Raw genomic sequence first — 26429 nt, 5'->3', positions numbered from 1 at the left:
TGTCCTAGATAATGATTAAAGTGGGGATGAAGCTGCAATATAGGATTTAGCTCAGGGAGAAAGGTAGAACTTAAGAACTCGTTTCGATAATAAAATGAGATGAAATGATATGAATAAAATATTATTAGAATATTATTTTTTAATATTATTATTATTTTAAAATTTAAAAAAATTAAATTATTTATTATATTTTGTATAAAAATTTAAAAAAATTATAATAATGAAATGAGATAGGTTGAGAATATTTCTGTATCCAAACGGGATCTAAATGTTTGTAATATCAAATACTCCACAAACCTCCAATTAAAACATTTAAATTAAAAGTATTTTAATTGGTCACACCATTTTCTTATAAAACTCCACAAAATCCATCTTTAAGAAATTTTAAACAATAAACATGCAATATGATTTTGTACCTAACTATTTTAATTGAACAATGCTACTCTTCATCTAATATATTACCATATCACACATCAATATTACACATTTTAAGAAACATAATATATCAATTATTTAAAATATACCACATAAGGAAAATTACTGAAAATGACCAAATTGGGTAGGTTTGGTTTAACAAAATTTCTCAAAAAGTTTCAATTTAAAAAAAATAAAATAAAATCAAACATTTTAAATCTCAAAAATAAAATTATTTCAACCTTTTATTCAGCGAGAGAACGAGCGAAAGAACGAGAGAGGGAGAGAGAGGGAGAGAGAGGGAGGATGTTGTTTCAGGTAGGAGGACAAGGGACTCGGCCCACTTTCTTCGAGATGGCAGCGGCTCAGCAGCTCCCCGCCAGCCTGCGCGCCGCTCTTACCTATTCTTTCGGCGTAAGTTGTTTTACTTCCGTTCCTTTTGAGCACCTATACAGCCACGGGCGGTGTTTTACGCGATTCATACGAAGCAGCTAACTTTTTAGTATTCACCCCACTGTTCGTCTTTTGTCATTTGTGTTCCACATATGGGTCTGAATTTAAACTTTTACTTGTTGTTTTACGCCATGTGGCCTTTGGGACTAGAATGTGTTGCTGAGAAATGGGTAAAACGTAAACACCCTCAAAATTTAACTGTTTTCTTTTTCTTTCTGGGCCAATTCAAGGCATATTTTGCTTTCAGAAGGCTGCTAATCTCATTTCATAGCGTGCTTGTTGGATAACTTTAAGATGGTTTACATTTCTTGTTGCGCAATATTGCCTTTTAGTTTATACTTCTTTAGCTCTCACTAGACAATAAAGCAACACTCGATTTGGTTTCTTGACGACGTAGAGAGTAGTTAGTTAGGGAAAGGAATTCCTTTTCTTCGTGCCTGTGCTGGTCCTCTTGTTGAAATAAAAATGGTAATGTCTTTGAGGGAATCCTTTTAGGTTATATCTTTTTTATAAGTAAAAATTTTTATTCATAATGGAAAAGTAGGCATTGCCGACAGGAAGTATGCAAGAGGCAATTTAATTATATAAAACCATTAAAATCTTGATGCTGCTCGGGGAAAGTTTTAAACTGTGTAGAATCTGTGTAAAGAAATTAAATATGTATGCTATGCTTTTTTGTTTTCTCTGGGTTGTCTTCTGTCTTTGTTGTAAGATTTTCTTCCTAATAATATGAAAAATATGCTATTAGACCTTGCATGCGTCTGCACTTGGTTGTTGCCAATTAGCATGTTTACTTCTCAACTTATCAGCTGTTATAGAGCAAGTACAAGACTGCGGTAACCATAATGGTTTTTTCAGCAGCTCTTAAGCCTTTCAAATGCCCAACTCAATGTTAATTGGTTATTTTTTACTTTACAGACTGAATGGCTTATTCATGATTTTACAGGTATTGGCCTTAAGAAGACCCTTTCTCCACAGGGTGTTAGACTATGAAGATGAATTTTATGCTTTGCTGATGCTGGTTCTTGAAACTCATAGTTTACGAACAACAGGTTTCTTTCTTTGTATTCCTCCACTCACCCCTCCCCCCTTTTGGTGCTTAAACCTTCCCTATTATTGCTTTTTGTTGATAAATGTTGTCAGAGGCGAGTCATGCTAACATAGGTGCTTGGGCAAGGCAAGGTAGAAACAAGGCACCTTTGAAGCCTCAAGGAGAGGTTTTTATTGAGGTGCTCACCTTGAGAGTGTAGGCAAGTGCCTTGCATAAAATCTCCCACCCTTGTACTGAATTTCTCATTCAACTCTCTCCCTCTATCTCTGTCTCTGTCTGTGTATCTCAGCTAGAACCAAAATGGTCTTGCTTCCCCCTTCCTTTTTTCTTGTTGACATGCATCTCTCTATGAATTATTCCTTCTTGCTTCAAGATTGGAGTAGAAGCTATGTTCATCACGAGGTGCTTGTGTAACCTGGAAATAAAAAATAAAGATATGATCACTCTTTATGAGATCGAGGACTGATAGATAGAGGAGAGCGAGATATCCAATAAGGTTGAGGAGTTTATGAAGTTTGTAATACCCTTGGAGGTTAGATGGGGGTGAAACCAACAGCTGGATCTATTTTAGGTCTCATTTGTTTTCGCAGATGAGATGAGATAAAAGTTGAAAGTTGAATAAATTGCAACAGTGTGGAAGATGGTCCCAATATGTCTATGGTGGTGTATTTGGAGGGAGAGGAATGCAAGAAGCTTTGAAGATCAAGAGCAGTGATTGGATGAGCTTAGAAGCTTATTTTTCACTACACTACTTCATTGGTCGAATGTAATTGATTTTAACGGCATGTCTTTTCATGACTTTCTTGTATCACTAAACTAGCACGCATAGGCGACACTCTTGTATTTGTCCCATATACTCGGGCTCTTGTCTATTTCATGATCAATAAAATTTTTCTTTATCGATAAAAAAATTCAGGAACTATTTGAAACTTCTTGTTGATATTTTACTTGCAAATTTTCTAACATATGTTGAATTATATCTGGCTAAGTTGGTATGTCTTTGAGATGTTGTATGAAAGCCTTATATTACAGCCCACCTTAAGTTACAATTTGAGGGCTTGAGGGATATGAGGGACCTACTACTTCTTTTCTAACATATTATTGCCATTTAACCATAAAAAAATAGAATGTTGTTATGGCAGTTTGTTTGGTTTCCTTCATTTTGTTGTGGTATTATGTAAGCAACGATCACCTATGTAAATTTTCTTCAATGCTTAATGGTCATAATGGTGGGTGTACATATTGTAAGAATGCGCTACGAGCCTAGTAAATGAAGGTGAAGTTTGAGTTGATGGTTTTGCATGTTTGGAGTTTGGATGAGCGGTGATGCTAGTATGTATTCAGCATTAGCATTAAAATATAGTGAAGTAAGATGGAGCAAGAGGCGTTTCTGTGAAAATGAGGGCATATTAAAGTTCATTTTAGCTTCATAAGCTGCCCTTCTTACCAAAAGGGGCCAAATAATAAGAAATAGAGAAAGAAATACTACCGATGGCAATTCCATGTAATGCAAGATTGTTAGTGTAAGGAAGTCAAGTTATGCAAGACTTCAAGTTTTGGTCCTAAGATCCATATTATAGTAATTGGTAACCATTTTCTCATTTTCCATCTGAAGTACTCATACTGATGTGGCATGCTTCTTAATCTGTTATAAAGTGGCCGAAAATCATTACTTGAGACTCATTGCATTTTTTCACTAATCATCTTCAGATGCGTCCTTCTCTGAATCTCTATATGGATTACGAAGGAGAGCTGTGAAGATACAAGCCAAGAAAGATGATGCTCAATCGAGCTCAGGTGATGGGATTCATCACTCTGGGTTAGAAAAGCGTCAAAAGGTCCTTTCAGTTGTGTTTCTGGTACAATCATCTGCTTCTTTATCGATCTGCTTCCTTTCATTAGTTTTCGACTCTAGTAAACATTTATATTCATACCGCAGCCATTAGTGACTGAAGTGTGGTGTGACTAGTTATGTAGTTGTGGTTTCATTGTCTTTGTTTTCTACTGTCTGTCTGTGTTAGTAGTTAATAAACTGCTAACTAGAGGAGAATAGTGGTGAAACTCAAAGCTCACACCAATGATGAGCTTCCTCCTCTCCTCTCCTTCTCTAATTAATCACCCTAGCTTCCGTATACTTGGGCTCTTGCCTATTCTTATGATCAATAAAATTTTGTTTACCTATAAAAAAAAAAAAAAAAATCCTTTCAACTCCACTCCTTGGTACACACCTCACTCGAGAATCAACTACATGCATCTCTTAGGTTTTTGTAAAGCTGAACCCCCCCCCCCCCCCCCAAAAAAAAAAAAAATTGTTGTTGAGATAAACTGTTATGCAGACTTTACTCCAGCTTCTCCAACAAACTTGGGTGCTTTTGCATGAAATCATAGACCATAGATAGGTCTGGTTATGTATGTTATAATGTCTGTATAGCTATCCATGTATTTGTTCTGGGCTTGGCTCCTGTTGGCACTGCAAGATAAATGCTTATTCGTGTATATGCACATCTTTGGTAGCATGCCAAAGTTTCTATTAGGTATTTCTATTTTGAATTCGTAATTATGTTGTCATTTCCTACAATCTTCTCGTATAATAAGGGAGCCCAGAGACTATGGTTGATAATTCAACTCTTCAATGAATTATGTGTGTTAGCTTAGAAGGTCCTACAAAATATCAAACATCCCCTTTCTCTATCCCTTATCCATCCAAATGATCATCTTTTTATTTTTTGTTTTATTTTTCTCTAGGAATTCAATTCTCTAGCATGAAATCATGTTTGCTATTTATTTTTCCAAATTATTTATTGTATTTGACTTCGTGCTTGCAGAAGATATCATCAATCATTTTATTTCTTGATTTCCATGAAAGAAAAATATCTAGGCAAACAATATTGGTGAACTACTAAAAACTGTATCTCAAACACTGTTTCTTGTGGTTTATCAATTTCTTGTCACTCAGAGCTCTAGCAAGATGAAGGGTAGTGATTTATGATGTGAATATGTATATTTGCAGGCTGTATTTCCTTATTTGAAGTCAAAGTTATATTCAATATATAATAAAGAAAGGGAAGCCAGGCTTCAAGCTAGTTTATGGGGTCATGGTGATGAAAGATTTGATGGTACTGACTATATTGATGGAGGGGAAGTTTCTCCTGTTTCAAGAGGAAATTTGGATAGAGATGTGTCGATTAGAACACGTATGATGATAAGAATTCACAAAATTATAGGCGCATGCTATCCATGGTTACATGCTAGTAGTGAAGGTATGCATTTGTTTCAATTAGTTCTGATTCTTTATTTGCAACCCAATGCTGCTTGTTCATTCTTTTTTCTTTTGGATTATACGATCCCATTTTTTTAGCTGTCTTTCGTTGCTTGTGGATTTCTAGCAAACGGAAGCCCCTTTATGATGTTTGATTAATTTATTCTGCACTTCATCAAACATAGGTGACGCTCTTGTATATGTTCTGTGTACTTGGGCTATTGCCTATCCCTATTATCAGTAAAATTTTGTTTAACGATAAAAAAATTATTTTCTGTGCTGCTGATTGTGCCCTGAGGCCAAGGATAGGAGTGAATCACATGGTTCTTTCATAGAAGCACAAAGGGCATTGGTTGGATTTTTAATTGCAACCTCCTACTTCATTCCGTTATCCATCTGGGTGCCTCCCCTCTACTTCTGTTTTCTATGTCTGTGCATAGAAGTATAACTTTTGTGTGTTGTATGGGGAAATATATTGTTACTTTGACTAAAATGTTTTCTAAATCTTTGATTTGTAATATTCTCCAGTGTGACGACTTGGTGGTGTTAGATGAGGGAACTGAAGTTTGTGCTCATGGCTTAGTTATGCATCTTTTAGTATTTTATTCTCGTTTTTGCTTGTTGTTTTCTAAAATTATCTTTCAGGTTTCACTTTTAGCATTTAACCATTTTGAAAAATTCTTCATGAAAGTTGACAAGTTTGCATTCTGATTCTTTAATGAATAGACTCAGTTTCCCACTCAAAAGCAAGCTAATTGGGTCATGTTGCATGCAAAAAACCAGTTTTTGATGAAGTAGATGTATATGCACGAAATTATTATTATTATTATTTAATTTTTTTATATATGCATGAAATTATTTCATTGTGTGTGTATGGTTAGGCAATATTTTCCCTTAAGCTACTGGATAAATCCTCATGTCCAAAGGAATAGTGCTGTAGCATATTCAATAGGTGAGGCTATATGCAGATGTGCTTTAAGTGATCCAGTTCCATTAGTTGTATCTAACAATTCCTCTGGGAATGGGTGGTATATTCATCCATCTAAGATTTATTTTGTTTGTTACAATGTAGGAGCATCATTTGCTTATCAGCTGTTATATTTGTTGGACGCTACTGGATTCTATTCCGTTGGACTGCATGCACTGGGGATTCATGTTTGTCGAGCTACAGGACAAGAGCTGGTATAATTTAGCTAGAGTTTCTTTTGGAATATTTAGTGGCTGGTAGAGTCACAGTTTATATTAGCAGTCAATTTTCTGACAAGTTGGTCATGCATATTGCTATTGGCTATATATAGATGACAAGTAGCTAATATCTATGCTTGTTTCACTCTTTCTATGCTTATATAGATTGTCTTTACGTTGCTTAGAAATTCAGTTGCTTAACCATCTGATCATTAACCTTATGAAGCATGCCAAACTATTAGTCTTTTTGAACATTGTGTAATAATAATAAACTATTAAATCCTGTTGAGTAAGTCATGTTGATGAATTATTTAATGACAAGGCCTGGGGGCGGATATGTTTATTTACCGACAAGGTTGAGGGCCAGATATGGGTGGAGAATCTTTTTCTATCGGGGAACCACTCTATACTAGCCTGTCATTTGGATTGAGTTTGAATTGCCAACCCGTGATTTAAGAAGTTGCACTTTACCTACCTAAGGTCCAAATACATATGTTTTTAGTTTTTGAACTTCTGTATTCAAGTAATGAAGTTGCACTTTAGTGTTTTTGGTTTCTCAATGCTCATGAGTTGGCTTTCTTGATGTCAAGGTAGATGGATACTAATTCCAGAATTTCAAAGATAAGAAGCCATGAACGTGAAAGACTTCGTGGCCCACCATGGCTGAAGGTATAATCTAATTTTATTAGTTTGTTGGATATTCTATTTATTTTGATTATATATTTGCAGAAGATAAAAATACTAATTATTTAGTGCAATGTAAAATTTGAATTGTGGCTTATTAATTTGTCATTTTACATATATACAAGTAATGACCACCTAATCATTTCCACATGAAAGATTATGGCATTTTAAAGGATCATGTGCATGCTTTGCAATGGCTATGAACAGTTGAATGTGCCTTCTGTTCTGTGACGTGTTAGTATGTAAATGATTGGTTGTGCTGATCTGTCAGTCAGGGTGATAATTATGTGAAAAAGCTTTTTATCATTTTCTATCACGTGTGAATGAATTTGGATGTGGGGATTCTATGCAAAAGAATCAATTATACATGCATTTTTGTTTTTCAAAATTTTTCTTATCATGCCTTATTACTGCCCAGTACAAGGCAAGTTATCTGTAAAACATAAATATATAGTTGCACTCGTGCTTGACTTCTAGGTTGTATGAAGTAAACATTGAAATTTTGAGCATATATATGTAAAGATACTAATTTTTTTTTCTTTTTATCTAATTTTTTTTTTTTTGTGATATGTAAATGTCAATTTTATTAATAATAAAAATATGCATAGCCCAAGTCCAACCCTCTCTTTGATTCCTGTCCTGGATTGTGCACATTCATAAGAGCCATAATAACTTTTCAAAATATGTGGTTGAAGTTAGAAGGTTTTGTGGAGAGGGTGAAATCATGATGGATTTCACACTGTTTTCAAGGATCCCCAAGTTAGGTTCTGGACTGTAAACTGAAATCTCTGAAAGCCGACTTGAAAGTTTGGAATGAGCAAGTGTTTCACAACATGGTGAGAAAAAGCTGCCCTTATTCATAAACTAATTACTTAGGAGCTATTGAAGCGAACAGGTGTTAGATGTTGAAGAAAAAGGGAGGAATGACTTCATTAGGTGAGTTGGAATACTTACTTTTATAGAGGATATTTGTTGGAAACTGAATTCAAGTACATTATGATTGCAAGAGGGTGATGGGTGTGCAAACTTTTCCACTAGATGCCCAATTAACACCCGCAAAGCAATGCTATAGACTCCTTGAACGCTAATGACATAGAAAGTTCCAACCATCAAGAGATTAATGATCACATAATACAGTTTTACAAGAAATTGTACATTGAACAATTCAGCTGGAGACCAAAGTTTGCTGGCTTGCCTTTTGTGGTGTTGGGAGCAAACGACGCAAGTTGGTTGGAAGGGCCATTGGAGAAAATTGAAGTCCAAGCAGTATTAGAAGAAATAAAGGTGATAAAGCCCTAGGATCCAAGGGATAATCCATGGCTTTTTTCCAAGCATGTCGAGAGGTGGTAAAAGACAACTCATGAGAATGTTCATGACTTCGATAAGAAGGGAAGATTTTTTAAAGAGAAATGATTTGTACAAGCCCCAAATAGACAAGTTTCATACAAGCCCTTGTAAAAAAGTGGACCCCACATAAAAAAGTGTAAAAAAAAACTATTCTTTATTAGGGGGACCCACTTTTTTACAAATGGCTTGTATAGGGCTTGTCTATTTGAGGCTTGTACCTAGCATTACTCTTTTTTAAAAGCCTTAATGCAACATTGATTGCCCTTTTTTCAAAAAGGTAGGATTGTGGACATCAAATATTCTAGACCTATGAAGTCTTGTGACTAGTGTTTACTGCCTCTCATCATTTTTTTTCCTAAGCAAGCAACTAACATCATTAAACATTCAAAACGGTAGATAGAGGGTGTGGATCCTCAACTACTACCCCAAATTAAGTTCCACCAAACTTTTTTTTGCTAGGTAATCAAGAAATTTTATTCATAGGAAAAGGAGGCATGGTCCAACTACATAAGATGTATACAAGAGAAGTACCTAACTAGGGTTTACAAACTAAAGTAGAAAATCATGGACATTAAGTCCATTAAAATCAATGACCCCGCTCATACGAACAAGGTTTTAAAGATGAAAATTTAAGCTCTTCCAGTGTCCTCTCTTGTATACATCTTCGAAGCTCCTATCATCTCTCCCGTCAAATGCACCAACACATACATAGAGCCTAGAGGGGCCATCTTCCATATTGTTGCCACTTGTGGATTGCCTTGGAGTCCTCTCCAGTTTGTTAGAAAATCCACTAGCTTACGAGGCATGACCCATGATAGTCCTATTCCTTAAAAACAACCATCCCACAAGGTCCTGACCACCTCACAATTAGGGCTAAGCACTGACCAAGTCGGAGTTGGAATGCCCTACCTTCAACTCCGACTTGTGTATCCTCTGATCTGACTCCGACTCCAACTTGTTAGAGCAGAGTCGGAGCTTTTTTTGGGCCTTTTTTTAGTTTCATATTTAGCCCATTTAAAAAAAAAAAAAAATTTGTGGGCATTCAAATCTCTATTTTTTCAAAAATTAAAAACTAAAACTAAATCATTCACTGCAAGTAAATCATTCACTGACTACTTCAGTTTTATTGAAAACATAACCAAAACTGCAAAACTATATCATTCACTACAAGTTAAAAAAAAAACATAACCAAAACTACAACTTATCAATACTGATTTACTACAACTTACAAGCCAAAACTAAAACATAAAAAAAAAATATTCACTGCTGAAACACAGCCTGTCACCAAAAATTGTTACCTGTTCCCAACTACAACAACCAACAACACAAATTAAAATCAATTACATGTTGTCATTCCAACAACAAACAATACAAAATATTGGGGGCTTCTTCCCATTCCAAGTTGTGCCAAAACACAACCAGCCCAACAAATTATCCAACCTACCCATCATTCATCGTCCATCATCCAATTACCAACCCAACAACACACTGCTGAAACACAACCAGCAGCAATAATTCAGTTTTCTCTTCCCAACTACAACAACAAACCAATATTTTCTAAGTTCCCATTGGGTCATTCCAACAACAAAAGAAAACCAAATTAAATGTTCCCATTCAAAATTTCCAACAAAAGAAAACCAAACTTCGAGTGCTATTTTGCTTTAGTTTGTATTTAGGTGTATTCTCTTGTATACTTTCTGTGTACTTGGGTTATGCCTATTTACTTGGAATAAAATATCTTATTACCTATCAAAAAAAAAAAAAAACTTAGAGTTCCATTCCAAGTTGTGCTTGAAGAAAAGAGGACAAAATTAGTAAGGAAATAAGATAGGTCCACATAAATTTATAAAAATAATGAAACAAAATTGAACAAACAATAGTTACAAAATTTCACAAATGCACCTCAAACCTCAATCATCTTCATGTAGTATACTCGCCATATTGGTGGTTAATTCTACATTAAGATGTTAAAATATAAGAAATTAGTATCACAAAATGAAAAAATAAGGTATATAGAAACTAAAAAAAATCTCTAAATAACTTAGTCTAACTTATAGTTGTCTGCATTATCAATTGTATCCGAATAATTTTGACTCAAGCATACATGAGTGGATTTCAACCATTTTTACGCATGCACAAGAGCCTCTACAGTTCTTGGAGCCAAAGAACAATGAAACGGATCCAGGACATGGCCTCCTGTACTAAATGATGATTCAGATGCTACAGTGGTGATTGGAATGGCCAAGATATTTCTTGCCATTAAGCAAGAACCAGATATTTGGTGGAGTTGACCCTTCACCAAATTAAAATGTCGAAACTCTCCGTAGGAACCTCAACATCGTCCAACAAATACCGTTCTAGCTCCGACTTACAGTCTATCAAGGTTGCTGATTTCTGCTCTATGGAAGTTTCTCAAAAAAGCAAAGGGATCAATTGTAGAGCTACTCCCTATTGATGTACTACCCTCATTATGAGGGTGAGACATAGTTGACTTAGACCCACCACCAAACGTAACATATTGCTCATACAAGAGCTCCATATCCCTTTTGAGGAGTTCAACAAATTTCTCACCCCTCTCATGACCTAATGTTTGATTGAACCAATATGCTTGAGTAACCAATTTGTCCTGTGGATTAAGAATGGCAGCAATAAACAACCTGTTTATCTTTTGAAGATCCCCCACCCCCCAATATTTATCATACTTTGTTTTCATTCTAAAAGCCATTGAACTGAAGCGTCGATTACTATTGTCACAAAAACAATTCAAGTTTGCATGAAAATTAATAAGCTCTTGAAAATGCAGATTCAAGGTGACATAATGTACCAGAAATACGTAACGTGACACAATAAAATACATGAAGAAACTTCGTAAAGTTTCTAATGGTCTCCCAACCATTAGACCCAAGAGCTCCTAAACCCTTTTTTGTAGGCTCATCCTCAGACAAATAAACACATAAGTAGGGATCCTCATCAAGCAGAAGTTGGAAGGCTTTTTGATACTTTTCAGCCACGTCCAATATAGATAAGTCGTGTTCCATCTAGTAGGCACGTCAAGACAAAAGGAACTAGAATATGGAACTTTTGACCCATCAACGCAAGACTTGAAAGTGGCTCTTTGGGGAGAAGACTTCACATACTTAATCAAATTGTGGACCCTTATGATTGAGTCGTCAACATGTTTTAAACTTTTACTCACAACAAGGTTTAAAATGTGTATAGTACACCTCATGTGAATAAACTCATGATCTGCAACACACTCCTCACTTCCTATTTCCCTTGTTTTCAACCAATTTATAGCGGAGTTGTTAGAGGTAGCATTGTCCACCGTAATTGTAAGAATTTTGCCAATGCTTCAGTCAAGCATACATCCTTCCAACTCCTTCCCAATCGTTTCCCCCTTGTGATCGCTAACCCGTGTAAATGAAATGATCCGTTTATGCAACTTCCAACTACTATCAATTAAATAAACCGTGACACACATGTAATTAATGTTTTGGATAGAAGTCCTAGTGTCGGTGGTCAAACACACTCTTTATTTGGTTGTCAAAAACATTTTCTTCAAGCTATCATTCTCTCTCAAGAATAGCCTCATACAATCCCTCATTACCGTAAAACGAATCAGAATAGGAAACCTAGTATCAAGAGATTTAGTGTAGTCCCGAAACCCTTGGGCCTCAACAACCCTAAAAGGTAACTCATCCACTATCACCATCCTAGTAAGGGCAGCCCTAATTTTTCTCTCATTATACTTGGTTATCCCTAGATTCTTCTCCCCTTGCCCTCTTTCAACTCTTGACTCCAGGACCAAGAATTGTTAACCCTTGTCCAAATTACTCTTACGGCTTTTAGGGAAAATGTGGATGTGTGCTCTCATGGTTGAAGTGCCCTGCCTTTTGGGATGACATTTCTACAACCTCCCACAATTGCTACAAGTTGTTGTAGGTTCATTGGGATCACAATCGGACACTCTCGTGAAGTGATCCCATACCTTAGACCTAGTCTTGGGGTTTCTACTAATGGGTGGAGGGCGGGGCTAGAATGGAAGTTAGTAGGAGTGCCTACCAAAGAGTCTAATGGTTCACTAGACTCTTCAATTATGGGAGCCTCGATAGGTTGTTGCAGTTGTGGTCACGTATAAAAAAAAAAGGTTGTTGCAGTTGTGGTCCTTCTGGAAAAGATGCAGAGGTGGATGTAGGAGTGCTTGTGCCTTCAACATTCATGATTTAAAAACTAAAACACAACACACAAACAAAAGAGCACGATTAATCATACAAAACCAGAAAATTCAAAAATAGCCCCAACATTCAAATTTATTTGACACCCCACCCCAGCTCAAATTTATTCGAAAACAGCCCCAACATTCAAATTTAAACATAAACACGTCATCTGCATAGATTGCTGGGTGCCAAACAAGAAACAAAAACATAAAACATAGCAGCAAGCAAAAACAGTCACAATAATGTAATAAACCAAAAAACCAAGAATGGCAAGGGGCAGTGGAAGGACTTACTGTGGTGAACCAAAATCTGGAAGCAATACTTGAAGGAAGCAGTAGCAGATGCCAAATCTGGAAACAAGCATACCAAAAATCAGCAACCAACCAAAACATTAAAATCAACTACGGCGGTGAATGGAAGAGGCACCTATGGTGATGGGACCAACATCGATGGGCAGTTGCACTATTGAGCTCAATGAGTGAGGTCATGACTCGCTGTGGGTCTAAGACTGAGTGAGAGTGAGGTCGGATGGCGAGGGGGAGTTGAGGGATGGCCGCAAGGCGGGAGAAGAGAGAAAGAGAGAGAGAGGCAACGGGCTGGGTGGGTGGGAGAAGGTGGCTTAGACTTACGGTTTTTTTCTAGAGAATCCGAGAAAGTGAGAAATTGAGGGGAAGGGCTTTTTGTGAGTGGTGTTTACAAAATCATTGTCAATTCCTTATTTAAAGCTTGAAGATGGTCCATGAAAACGTTATCTCTCATCCCCATAATCCTTTGGGACTTCAAAAGAAAAAGTCTTGCTCAAGGGAAGACAAATGCTTGATTTAATTCTATGCAAGTTAGACTCAGATAAGGCATTTAATCGTGTGAATTGGAGCTTTTTTTTGTATATATTGAGACGTTGCACATAAAGGGTTGTCAAGGGGTGGTGCACCTACAACTAATGTTCTCGTCGATGGAACAACGACACCTATGCTGGAGGTGAAGGAACCTCCAACGGTGACAACAACAATATAACTGTTGAGGATGTTCGGGATTTGAATGCAGGAAATGGTGGGGAGGAAATTATGGGCTTGTCGTTGGTGCCTTGTGAGGAGGAATGTTTAGGGTCGGGAGTGCAGTTGGGAACTGTGTCTGGGGAAAATGTTGTTCCATTGGTTTCTCTTCCTCCGATAAACAATATAGCGGGTTCATCATCGGATTGGGTTCTGCATAAGGTTAACGAGATTCAGCAATGTGTGGGGATTTCACATGAAGGATGTCAAGACCAATTTACAGCACTACTTACTGCGATTGAGGCAGGCCACTCGCTTGAAACCAATTCAAGATTTAAGAAAAGCAGGGAGTTAAAGTGTCTTTCTTGAGCAATCAATTACGACACTAAGGGAGGTAGTTCAAGTCAAGGGAAGACTAAAGGGAGGGCATTATGAAGTCCTCCTCATAGAGGGAGTTTCGGGTGAAGTATTAGTGTTACAAGAAACAAGGGGTTGGGGTTGGGGATGTGTGTTCTATTCCCATTCGGGCTTGGTGTATTTTGGCTAGATTTCTAATTTTCACGGGCTTATTGGTCATTAGGGGCTCTCTAGTATGGGCTAGGTGTTTTCTTGTATACACCCAGTGTACTTGGTTATTCCTATTGATATAATATATATAATAATTTTACTTATCAAAAAAATATATTGAGACATGGTTTTGAGGAAAGTAGTGCAATTAGATAGCTCAATGTATCTCCAAAATGTGCTTTTCTGTCTTGGTGGTTAGAGTTCCTCTGATAACTCACATGGATTGTGATGGGGGAGCCCTTCACACTTGCTATTGGTTATTGTTGTGGTGGTACGTAGTAGAATGATCTCAACGTGTCTGAGGGTTCTCTTATGTTGCTCATTTGTGGCCCAAAATCAGGAAGGAGTTATCTCGCATCTATTATTTGCAGATAATATGCTGATCTTTGAGTTGTTGCAATCTCTGCACTGCTCGTTCCTTTGTTTCGAAGCAGTCTCAAGATTAAAGACCAACTTGGCCAAGTTTGAGTTACTACTAGTGGGCAGTGTGGATGATGTTGATAGGCGAGCCAGCATCCTGGGATATTGGGAGTCTTTTCTGCCTATGACATACTTAGGCCTCCCATGGGGTGGCTCGGATTAAGGAAAAGGCTGTCTTGGGAGGGCATTATGGGGATAACTGAAATGTCATTTGACTGGCTTGAGTAGGTTGTATCTGTTTATGGTAGGCAGGGCAACCTTTATTAAGAGGACTCTCTCAAACCTGACCACTCCCTACAGGCGAATATAACTATATTGAGAAGCTAAAGAGGGATTTTATATGGTGCAGTTTTGGGGAGGAGCAGAAAGTCCACATTAGATATGAGGTGGGGGAAGGACCCAAGATAAAATTCTTGCATGATATATGGTGTGGTGATCAACTTCTTAAAGGGGCCTTCCTGCACTTGCTCAACATCTCTAAGGCTTGGGATCTTGTAGTGGCAAACAACTTATGGCTCTTATCTTTACCTCTTTTTTTGATCGATTGTATTTTTCAGAATAGGACAGAGTGGAGGAGACTAGATGCATTGGTGTTTATCCAACAATGGGTGCATGAGGTCATGTCATTCTCTAATGCATTAGTCCCCCCAAAAGGTTACCTTTTATTGGAAGTCCATTTGGAGGAGGAGCCTGAGCGACTCTTTGTTTGGATGCCTGCAGGCCATGTGGGAAGATCCTTACTTTGGACAACCTAAGGAATATACATATGATGGTGATTTATTGGTGTTGCATGTGCAAGAGGAATGGAGAATTTGTAATCCCTTTTAGATATGATTCTCCTATTTGCTTTGCCCTTTTACTTCTTTTTTTTTGTTATTATTTGTGTTGAGAGAAGAGGTGGGTGAGAGGAGGGGGACCATTTACATCAATATTATGATATTAATCGACATGTGACATTTTAGTTGGCACCATGTTACCATTTGTTCAAATGCTTTAGTCTTTTTTAATGAATAATGGCTCTTTAAATGCTACTTTGACTGTTTAAACTTTTAATGTTGATTCCATTTTTTATTTGTATATATATATATTTCCTGATACAGGCATTACAAGGAGCACTCCTCAGTTGTATGTATACTGCGCTTGATTATGCACAAACAGGGTTGATTGCAGCAGTGTTCTTTTTCAAAGTGAGTGTGGTTTACCCATCTGCAATATTATGTTCTTAAGAAGTCTAATATATCTAATTAGTATATATATATATATATATATATATAACTGTTTAAGATGATTTTACTTATAAAAAAATTGTTTGAGATGATTCTACATAAGAATTTAGACTGGATCCATTATTTTTATTCTTTTATTTGGAAGTAAAGTCAAATAATTTAACAGTACATTTTACTGGAAGAGAAATGCCACGTAATCCCCATCCAAAGAAACTTTGATTATGAACGACTTTAACCATGTGCTTTACCTACATTTGCTCCTGAAATCCTATAATATCCAAGCAATCCTTCACACCACAATATTTCTAAAAAAAAAAAACTTCAAACTCAGTAGATGATCCACACTTGGTAGAATGATTAAAAGAGATTTTACTGATATGAAAATAGGCATAGCTTGAGGACATAGGAACTATACAAGAGATTGCATCTATTTATGCACTTGAGATAGATACAAGAAAACCATGGAAATTGAGTCCATTAAAATCTATAGCTATAACCCAAAGAAATGAAGTCTTAAAAAAAGAACTTTTATGATCTTCTAGAGAGCATTCTCAATCTTCAAAATTCCAGCCATTCCTTTCCCTCGAAATGCAACACAAAATGCAAATGAGATCATCTTCCACATTGCTGCAATTTGGGTAATGTCCTTAAGTGTAACGCCTTGTTCCCCCAGGGTTATGAATGAAGTCATTTAAAAAAAAATCTTGGGGAACTGATGTGCTACTAACCTTGACTTACAATTTTTTCTTTTTAATGAAGCACCTGGTACAAGAGATTCCATAAATAAATAAAGTCAATCTTTAATCATGAAACTTGGTAGGTCATATACTGTCTAGGTCTTTGCCTCGTCTTCCTAGGCCAAGTCCCATCCTGCAGTTTCATCCTCATAAAGATGCTCACCTGGGGTGGTTAAAACATAAAGGCAAACAAAAATGAGTCGAAGACTTAGGTGCCGTTTGGATAGTGAGTTGAGATGAGATGAAAGTTGAAAGTTGAATAAAATATTATTAGAATATTATTTTTTAATATTATTATTATTTTGAAATTTAAAAAAGTTGAATTGTTTATTATATTTTGTGTGAAACTATCCAAACGGGGCCTTAGTAATAGCATGTCATACTGTAAACTTAACATATCTTGACATTAGGCTTGACTTTGAAAACTTTCATGCATAGTCATACATACATATAGCATATGGACCTTAATAACGAAGGTGGAATTGAAGCATAATCATGGCATTACACATAACATGGATGTATGAATGGACTCCATGCCTCTAACATGACTCATGCATAACTTATTCATCTTGTCTTTCACTTGTATGGTGGCCATCATAACATATGTGCATCGGTCCAATGGTGAACCACGATTAGGTCCATGGCACTGCATAATCATAGGATAACATGTGGTGGAGCATGCTTAGGTCCATGTCACCACATACATCATGGCATAGCATATGATGGAGTACACTTAAGTCCGTATCACCGCATATATCATAATATGGCATATGGTGGAGCATGCTTAGGTCCATGTCACTGCATACATCATAACATAAAATGTGGTGGACTACGCTTAGGTCTGTAGCTTGCACATCCACCCATAACATAAGACCAATCCTTAAAGCTTACTTATCGTTCATATGACTTTTTTTTATCAATAAATAAGAATTTTATTGAAAATAGGTGAAGCCAAGTACATGGGACATGTACAAGAGCCACACTTAGGCATAACTGTCTAAAGATACAAGAAAATCATGTACGTTCATGCCATTAAAGTCTATTACAATCGACCAATGGAATAAAGTGTGAAGAAAAAAAAGTTCTAAGCTCGTCCATTGTTCATTCGTGGTCCTCAAAACTCCGACCATTCCTCTCCATCCATATGCACCACCATAAACAGGTTGATATCATCTTCCACATAGCTGCAATTTGAGAGTTATCCCTGATGTCTTTCCATCTGGCCAAAAAGTCAACAACCCTTCTTGGAATTACCCAAAAGAGTCCCACTCTCGCTAAGATATCGTTTCATAAGCTCATGGCTATATCACAATGCAATAATAGGTAATCCATAGACTAACCACTTTTCTTACACATGTAACACCAATCCAATACAATGAGTCGGCGTTTCCTTAGATTATCTAAGGTGACAATTTTCCCTAACGATGATGTACTTACAAAAAAAGAAGCTTTTAGGGGGGCCTTAGTCTTCCAAATGTTCTCCCATGGGAATGTTCTTGTAGCGTGTGTCATAAGTGACTTATAGTATGACTGTACAATAAAGCTCCCCTTCTTGGATGGTGACCACATAATCTTATCCGCTCCTCCAATCACTCTACAATTGTACACAAGTTGAAGAAATCTATAAATGTGTTAATTTCCCAATCTTGGGCAGCTCTAAGGAAAATGATATTCCATTGGGGAGAGCCAATAGAGAGATCCATAAGATCTGCTACTGAAGGCGCCTTTGTGCAATGTTGTATAGTATTGGGTAGGCTTCTTTGAGGATTTGATCTCCACACCATAAGTCATTCCTGAATTTAATTCTAGAGTCATCCCCAACTACAAACGTGTTGATCGATGGAGATTGGTCTAGCCTCTTCTTCTGTGTTTCCAAAACCCCACCCCATGTGGTCCACTCACCTCATTCAAACACCATCCTCCCTACAATCCACCATATTTTAAATCTATGATCACCCTCCATAAAGCTCCCCTCTCTTCGTGATATCTCTATAACCATTTACCCAATAAAACCTTGTTGAAAACCAACAAATTACGAATTCCCAGCCCGCCTTCGCATATAGGAGTACAAACCGTAGCCCAAGAAACTTGAGTTCTTTGTCTATTCTCCCCATAGGAAATCTCTTTGCATTTTGTCTTTTGTACATCTCTCTTATAGTGCAGTTTACTTATCAAAAAAAAAAATCTCTTTGCAATTTAAGCCTCTTCCAACTTGATAGTTTGCGCTCCATTTTTTCCAACACCGCATCCCAAATAGATTGTGAATTAAAGTAGACACCCAATGGAAGACCGAGATACTTCATTGGCAGAGTGGAGACTTTGCACCCTAGGATATTGGCCAAGCTCAAAACACTTGGAACATTTTCAACCAGAACTAATTCTGACTTGGTAAGATTCACTTTCAAGCCTGATGCCATTTCAAAGCAAAGTGAAAGAGCCCACAAAGCTTTAATGTGATTATGACTAGCCCCACAAAGTACAAGAGTGTCATTTGCAAATAAGAGGTGGGTCATCTCAAGTGTGCCGATTCGTGCATCCCCTACAACAAAGCCATATAAAAATCCACCTTCCACGAGACCTACGATCATTTTACTAAAAGCTTCCATTATGAAAACAAATAGTAATGGAGATGAGGGATCACTTGCCTCAAACCCCTCGAACTTCCGAAGAAACCCATTGGGGTACCGTTCACCAAAATAGAGAAATGTATTGTGGAGATGCAAATTTTGATCCAAGAACACCATCTCGCTCCAAGTCCACACCTCTCAAGCACGTGTAACAAAATATTCCACTTTACACGCATATGCCTTCTTCATGTCAAGTTTGCATAATAATCCTGGTTCACCTGACTTGATACGACTCTCCAAACATTCATTGGCAATGAGAACCGAGTCAAGAATTTGCCGACCTCATATGAATGCCTTTGGGGCTTGGATATGATCTTCTCCAATACCGTACCCAATCTATTAGCCAATACCTTCGAAATTATTTTGTACATACCGCTCACCAAGCTAATAGGACAAAAGTCCTTAATCTCCACCGCCCCCGGCTTCGTTGGGATAAGAGCAATGAAAGTAGCATTTACGCTATTTTTCAAACTTACCTCATTCATTAAACTCGTGGAAGAAGCTCGTGATGTCATCTTTAACTACCTCTCAACATGCCTTAAAGAAGGCCATACTGAACTCGTCCGGACCTAGAGCTTTGTCACCTGCCATACTTCTCACCACCTTGCGAATCTCCGCCTCCTCAAATGGCCTCTCTAGCCAAGTTGCTTCTTGCTTGTGAATCAACTAAAAAACAAGGCCATCCAGACATGGTCTCCAAGAAAATTGCTCTGAAAGTAGTTGTGCATAGTAGTTGGTAATGTGATCTGTGATCTCAGACAGATTCGATGTAATCCTCCCATCTACCAGTAATGACACAATGACATGGGCTTGTTTGGAAAGTGAGATGAGATGAGAATTTTGTGAATAGTAATAAAATAATTTGTGAATAGTAGTGAGATAGTTTGAGTTGAGTATTTTTTGGGTTTAGAGAAAGGGGAGAGAAAAAGTTGAATAAAAAATATTATAAAGTTAAAATATTGTTAGAATATAGTTTTATAATATTATTTTTGTTTGAGGATTTGAAAATGTTGAATTATTTTTTATTTTTTGTTTGAAAGTTTGGGAAAGTTGTAATGATTAGTTTGAAAATTTTGAATCTAATTATGTTTGGGAAGGAAATGGAATGAGATGAGATGAGATGAGAATTTTGGGATGAAATCTATTTCCAAACAAGCCCTGTGTCTTCTATGCGAATTAGCCATGCAATGGAAGAACTTGGTGAATTATCCCCTTCTTTTAACCATAAAGCCCTCGGTTTTTGTCTCCATGAAATCTCTTTCATTAAAGCCAACCTTTCAATATCCAAGATGAGATGCTTTTTGTGAGCTTTTTCTTCTTCTAAAAGCCCCCTCTCCTCCTCCATGTCCTCCAAACATTGTAATTCGTCGAAGAGGGACTTTTCTTCGGTGTTCCACATTCCCGAAAATCTGCTCATTCCACTTCTTCATGTCCGCCTTGAGAGCCTTTAGCTTACAAGCCAGCACATAACTCAGGTTGCCCTGTATGAGATAGGAAGACCACCATTGTCTAACTCACTCAACAAAGCCTTTTGATTTCAACCACATGTTCTCAAACTTAAAATATCTTTTACCTTTCTAAATGCCTCCACAGCCAATGAGAATGTTGAAGTGATCCATACATAACCTTGGAAGCCATTTTTGGATTAGGTCCAGAAAATGTGCTTCACAATCGGGCGAGATAAAGAATCTATCAAGTCTTGACCAAGTTGGATGTTCTCTATTACTGGGCCAGTGAATATGCTACCCACTAGAGGAATGTCCAGATGTTCTTGATCATATATAAATTCAGAAAATCCCGTCATTGCTGAGCTAGAGCTAGGACCTCCTACTCATTCGCTTGGAAAGTGAGTGACGTTAAAATCTTCCCCAATACACCAAGAAAGGCTCCATAAGCTACAAAGACCAGCCAATTCATCCCACAAGCCTCTTCTCGCAGTATTAGAGTTGGGACCATAAACACCGACAAAGGACCATTGATAACTATCTTCCACATTCTTGAAAGAATTAGCCGTTGTATATTGCCCCCACACACTCATCCATCTTTTCCACCACCCTTCTATCCCACATTACCAAGATGCCTCCCGAAGCCTCCTTAGACGGCAAATACAACCACCCCACATGACAACAATTCCACAAACTCCGTATGGTGCTACAGGAGGTGAATTCCAGTTTTGTCTCTTGTAAACATACATCATCGACTTTCCAGCCACGAAGTTCATTAGTACTTTGGTGCACTTCTCTAACTCATTCAACCCCCTGACATTCCACTAGACTATCTTGAGCTTCATAAAAACACCGATTTTGCCCTACCCTTTGTTCCGCCACGACTCGCACTTCCTACATGCAAGTCCCTTTCCCTTTTCTTGGCTGAATGGCTCTTCATGCTTGAATTGGGCTACCTAGTTTCGATGGCAGCAAGTAAGGCCAATAACTGATCTTCATAACCAATACATGGAAGTCCAACACACAAATGAATCTCCTTGGCTTTAAGAAGAACCCAGTCTAATGTTGGTATCTGTTCTTTCAGCAGGGGTATTGAATTCAACGGAGTAGGCTCATCCCAATGATTATCAACACTAGTGATCCTGCTTATTATTGTGTTCAGAGACTCCCCCTCGTTTTTAGAGGCTCCTGGCTTGAATAAAACCAAGGTGCCAGCATCAGTTTGGGAGTCCTAAACACCCAATCTCTCATAACTGTTCTCCATCAACATCTCAGTGTCCATTTGAGGATCCCGTGCAAGCACAGTAGCTATAGGACTTCCAACTGTGACTGAGAAGGTCGCTGGCTCATTCTGACCCTCTTCCTCTGTTCGAGAACCCCTTTTATGTTCGAAATGGACATTCTAGGCTTCTATCTCCACCGGTGGTGTCACCTCCGGTAAGTTGTCGACCATCGGCCCACCCACCAGATCGCCTGCTGCTCTCGGCGATGGGTTCTGGGTTGTCACCGGCTTCTCTGGCCCTTTTCCGTACCCGAGATCCCCTTATACCTTTGAAACATACTGTCTTGGTACCACGAGACCGAGGTTATGTCACTACTGGACACTAAGATGCGAAGGTTGAATCATTCTTCTCGATCAGAAAAGCCAATTTGCCTAGCAAGAGGTTATGTAATTAAAGACCGGAGAGAGATAATTAGTTAGAATCTATCCTAGCATGCTCGAAACCTACAGTCAACTAGCTACTTGCCTTAGTTGTCTCCTGAGAGAAGCGTGCCCCAACCTATTAAAAAATTATCCAGACCTCAATTGGCTTCTCAATTTTGGTCCATTAATACAAAATTTAAGCCCAATAAAATTATCCTTACAAATGTCAGACCGGTTCGTTACATTTAGACTTCTCCAACTAGCAAGAAGATCAACCACCACATAATAACACATGAAATCCATGCGTGCCAGAGTCGACTCATTGGTCACATGCATGTCGTTTGGGGTTCTGGCTAGGCTTGCGGAATGCAGACAGTGAGAGAAAGGGGCATAGTAGGTGAAGGTGGTTGGTGGGGGATCCAAGGGTAGCAGATCAGGGCTACAAAGATTTCTTACAAAAGCCAAAAAAGGGCACTAAATATGCAAGAAGGGCAGGAAAAGGACAGAGGTTGACCAGAAACTGAGGTTGTTGGTGGAGAGGGAAAGGAAAACTTCCTCCCTCTGCCCTGGCAGCACTCTCTGCTGGATGGCAGGGTTGGGCTATGGGTCTGTGTTTCTGCTATCATCTTCATCCAGTTATGTGTTAGCATCTCTCACTATAGAGTCACCACCTGCAACTACTGTTTATCATCACCTTGGCTTATGGCTCATTGACCATGACCACTTGCTGCTTTGTTGAAGCCTCAATTCTGGTTCTATCTCCACGTTGTTAATTTCAGGTTAATTAAAAGATCCAAGACTTGTATAAGCAGAGGAAGCGAATAGAAAAAAGGCCAAGTCCAAACGTTTATTTAGAGAATATCTGTATAGGAAAGGACGTTTGAGGATCTTATGCAAATTTATATATTTCAATGAATATATAAAAAAAGTTCATGTGCCTTTGTCATGATATAGAGAAGCATTAGCTACATTTCCCCTATATCCTCAAATGGCTAGTTAATATTAGAACTCTCTGGAATCACTTAAATGGTCAAGTTTCACTTATTAGTTATTACACATCCAATACTTGGTTCATGCTTATGCAATGCTTTTACGAGTCAGCCATCCAGTGTGAGAATTAAGGTAGTAAACCTCCCTCACACGAGTGCCTGACGTACACTACATCACTGAGTTGTCTCTAATACCATTTCTCATGATCTGTAGAAGTGCTAGCCACTAACTTTGTCACGGTGGCTCCCAAAGATTTGTCTCCATTGGAGCCTTTGGGAATCACTTAATATATGCCTATGCACCTTCACAGTCCAACGACTCGATGTACGGCTTGACACAACCCTTCGTAACAGTCTATCATATTCCTCCTCTTAACATTAATGTACTTTTGACGACAATATAAACCTCTTATGTCTGTATTAGGGAACTAAATTGTGTCTTGTTCTTTTGTTCAATTTAATATTATGGAAGTAGACAGCTACTCCAATACTTTTACTTCTCGTTTGGATTGAGAGATGAGATGAGTTGAGATAGTTTGTGAATAGTAGTGAGTTTTGTCAGTTGAGATGATTTTTGAAAATTGTGTGTTTGGATTGGAAGTAAGATAAGATGGTTTTAAGTTGTTGGAGAGGATATAGATGTGGGTCCCACAAATGATTGTATAGTATTTGTAGTGATTTTGTTTCATTTATAAATATATTTATAAATAAGTTATAATAATTTTTTTAAATTACATCCCAATTTATTTTTTTATAATATAATTCATAATAATATTATAAGATGACAATATTTTTATAAAATCAAATTCTATAAAAAATATCAAATAAAAATATATTTTATTTACAACATTCTTAAATAATTATGAAATATTTATAAAATCAGTTTATTTTATATTTTTATTATTATAAAAATTACGTATCGAGCAATAATTTATTAAAAGAAATTTGCGTATAGACTTGAAAAAATAAGTAATCTATCACAACACCTACAGTAAAATAAAATTTTTCGCCTCATATATCATCAAAATTTGAGGAGAGTGGCTTGGGCTTCTGAAAAGGTTCCAAAAGCAACGGTCACTTGAGAGTGGCCTTTTTTGTCTTATTCAAAAACACATAAAAACCATCTCACGTCCCTCTTCAGCAAGTGTTTGGATAAGAAGTGAGCTCTACCGTACAGAGTGAGTGAGCTGACTCCTGAATCCAAACAAGGGCTGCAACTCATCATCCAATTCTCATATTTTAATGCATTATTTTCTCATTCAATTTGTTTTTCTTTATGAATTTTTTTATAGGATTTTTCTTTATGAAAAATCAATCTTGTCGTTGTTATCTTATAGTTGATATCTTATAGATGATGGAATGGTGGTACCAATCTGCTGAGGAGAGAATGTCAGCTCCAACTGTGTACCCCACACCACCACCACCTCCTCTGCCAAAGGTGAAGAAGCAATTTATAGTCTATATTGGTTCCTCTCTCTCTATATAGTTGTGTTGGAGCAAGGCTTTGTCACTGTGGTTTTAATAGTGAAATGCAATATATCATTGCAAACAGGTTGCTGAAGAGGGTATTCCACTGTCACCCGATAGAACAATTTGTCCTTTGTGCTCGCAAAAGCGTGCAAATCCATCTGTAGTTACCGTTTCAGGGTTTGTCTTCTGCTACACGTGTATATTTAAGTATGTTTCTCAGGTGAGGCCTCCAGACTCTTCTTAATTATTATTACTGAAAAAGAAAAGCGAATTGGTTCAATACTTCTATGATATCTATAGAACTATTTTTCTTAACAAGTTTTCTATAGAACTGTTTAAATTTTAATAATCCTGCATCCATTCATTTAATCCCAAGGGGTTGGCCCAAGTGTTGAAGGTGTTGGTCTTGGGATATCACTCCTTTCAAGGTCCAATATTCAACACCTCATGGGTGCAAACAATCCTTTGGGGCCACACCCCCTGGTGAAAGGCCAACGATTTAACCAAAAAAAATCATAAACCGAGTAGCATCCAGATATTTGGAATAATAGCTGTATCATTATATTATTATTATTGTGATTTCTATGGTCAAATCTTGCCTCTTGTTCTCCATTGTATCTTTCGTTGGTTAACTCTTTTTACTGGTCTTTTTCCTTTTAATCTGGACAGTATAAACGATGCCCGATCACATTAATGCCTGCAACTGTTGATCATATAAGGAGGCTCTTTCATGATATATAGAAAACCCTAGTTGGGCATCACGAGGAAAAGTAATCACATTTCTATGCTAGAAAGGATTCAATAATCAAGTCAACTATGAAGCAAAGATGCTGTGAGGCAGAAGTGGAGCCGTGACAGGAAACACCAAAAATAATGTTCGGTTTAGTTCTCTAAGTCTTTTCACCTTTGCAGATTTGGGTAGGATTTTTATCTTGATTTGCATTTTTCTTATATTTTAACTCGACGTTATATTAGATTAGTGACTGAATATAAGGTCTTATGCTGACTATGAAGTCAGCCATGTTTTAGAATTAGGATATGTACTGGATGTTATTTATTATTATTATTATTATTGCAAGTAATAAACATTCCAAGTACAAGAAGTGTTCAAGAAATTCATTTATGATTTACATGGAGATTTGAAAAAGAAGAAGAAGATAATAATGAAGAGTGAGTCCATTAAAGTTTATGGATTCTGTCTGGTGGAGGAGAGTGCTGAAGAATAAAGCCTTGAGCTTCTCAATTTTTATCATTCCTTTCACATTGTTAGGATTTGTAAACCTAGGGGTTGGCCCAAGGGTTGAAGTTTTGAACCCTTGGGAGTAATTAATTTTTAGGATCATCAAACTCGGGAAATTTTCCGAAGGCGCATTTGCAGAGAAGTTTTTGTGGAGGATTTGTGCACTCTCGAGATTAATCAGGATTTTGTTCCCGGATACATGTTAAGATTTGTAAACGAGCGCCTAGCCCTCTCCATGAGTTAAGAATGTCCACCATTCTTTTAGAGATAGCCCAAGCCAAATCATTCCGGCTGAAATAAGTCACTCTGAAAAGCACTAGCCTCTTTTCAGTTTTGCAACAGATGGGTTCACGACTCCCCGGAGTGGTTTGGATTCAGAAATGAGTTGAGATGGATTGTGAATAGTAGAATAAAAGTTAATTATTTATTATATTTTGTATGAAAATTTGAAAAAGTTAAAT

The 26429-nt window shown here is 37.4% G+C and overlaps 1 protein-coding gene across 1 annotated transcript; it reads left to right on the top strand.

Annotated features, from left to right (window-relative positions):
* The first annotated feature begins 667 nt into the window (after positions 1-667).
* LOC109002218 (peroxisome biogenesis protein 12) lies at positions 668-25837 on the top strand. The gene is made up of 10 exons (XM_035693547.1): positions 668-828; positions 1814-1919; positions 3629-3777; positions 4929-5178; positions 6250-6359; positions 6957-7031; positions 15690-15776; positions 24610-24696; positions 24811-24948; positions 25398-25837. Exons 1-10 carry the CDS (start codon positions 721-723, stop codon positions 25467-25469), a joined length of 1182 nt encoding a protein of 393 aa, XP_035549440.1. The 5' UTR covers positions 668-720; the 3' UTR covers positions 25470-25837.
* The last annotated feature ends 592 nt before the right edge of the window (positions 25838-26429 follow it).

This window comes from Juglans regia, chromosome 8, assembly GCF_001411555.2.
Source record: "Juglans regia cultivar Chandler chromosome 8, Walnut 2.0, whole genome shotgun sequence".
NCBI lineage: Eukaryota > Viridiplantae > Streptophyta > Magnoliopsida > Fagales > Juglandaceae > Juglans > Juglans regia.
Note: the sequence above shows the minus strand (reverse complement) of the source record. Positions and strands in the feature narration are given on the sequence as shown.

What these genes read in the sequence shown, in the direction of transcription:
- LOC109002218 (XM_035693547.1), top strand. Translation starts at nt 721, where the DNA reads ATGTTGTTTCAGGTAGGAGGACAAGGGACTCGGCCCACTTTCTTCGAG. An exon ending in GTTACATGCTAGTAGTGAAG is followed by an intron (nt 5,179 to 6,249) that starts GTATGCATTTGT and finishes GTTACAATGTAG; the next exon opens with GAGCATCATTTGCTTATCAG. An exon ending in GAGCTACAGGACAAGAGCTG is followed by an intron (nt 6,360 to 6,956) that starts GTATAATTTAGC and finishes ATGTCAAGGTAG; the next exon opens with ATGGATACTAATTCCAGAAT.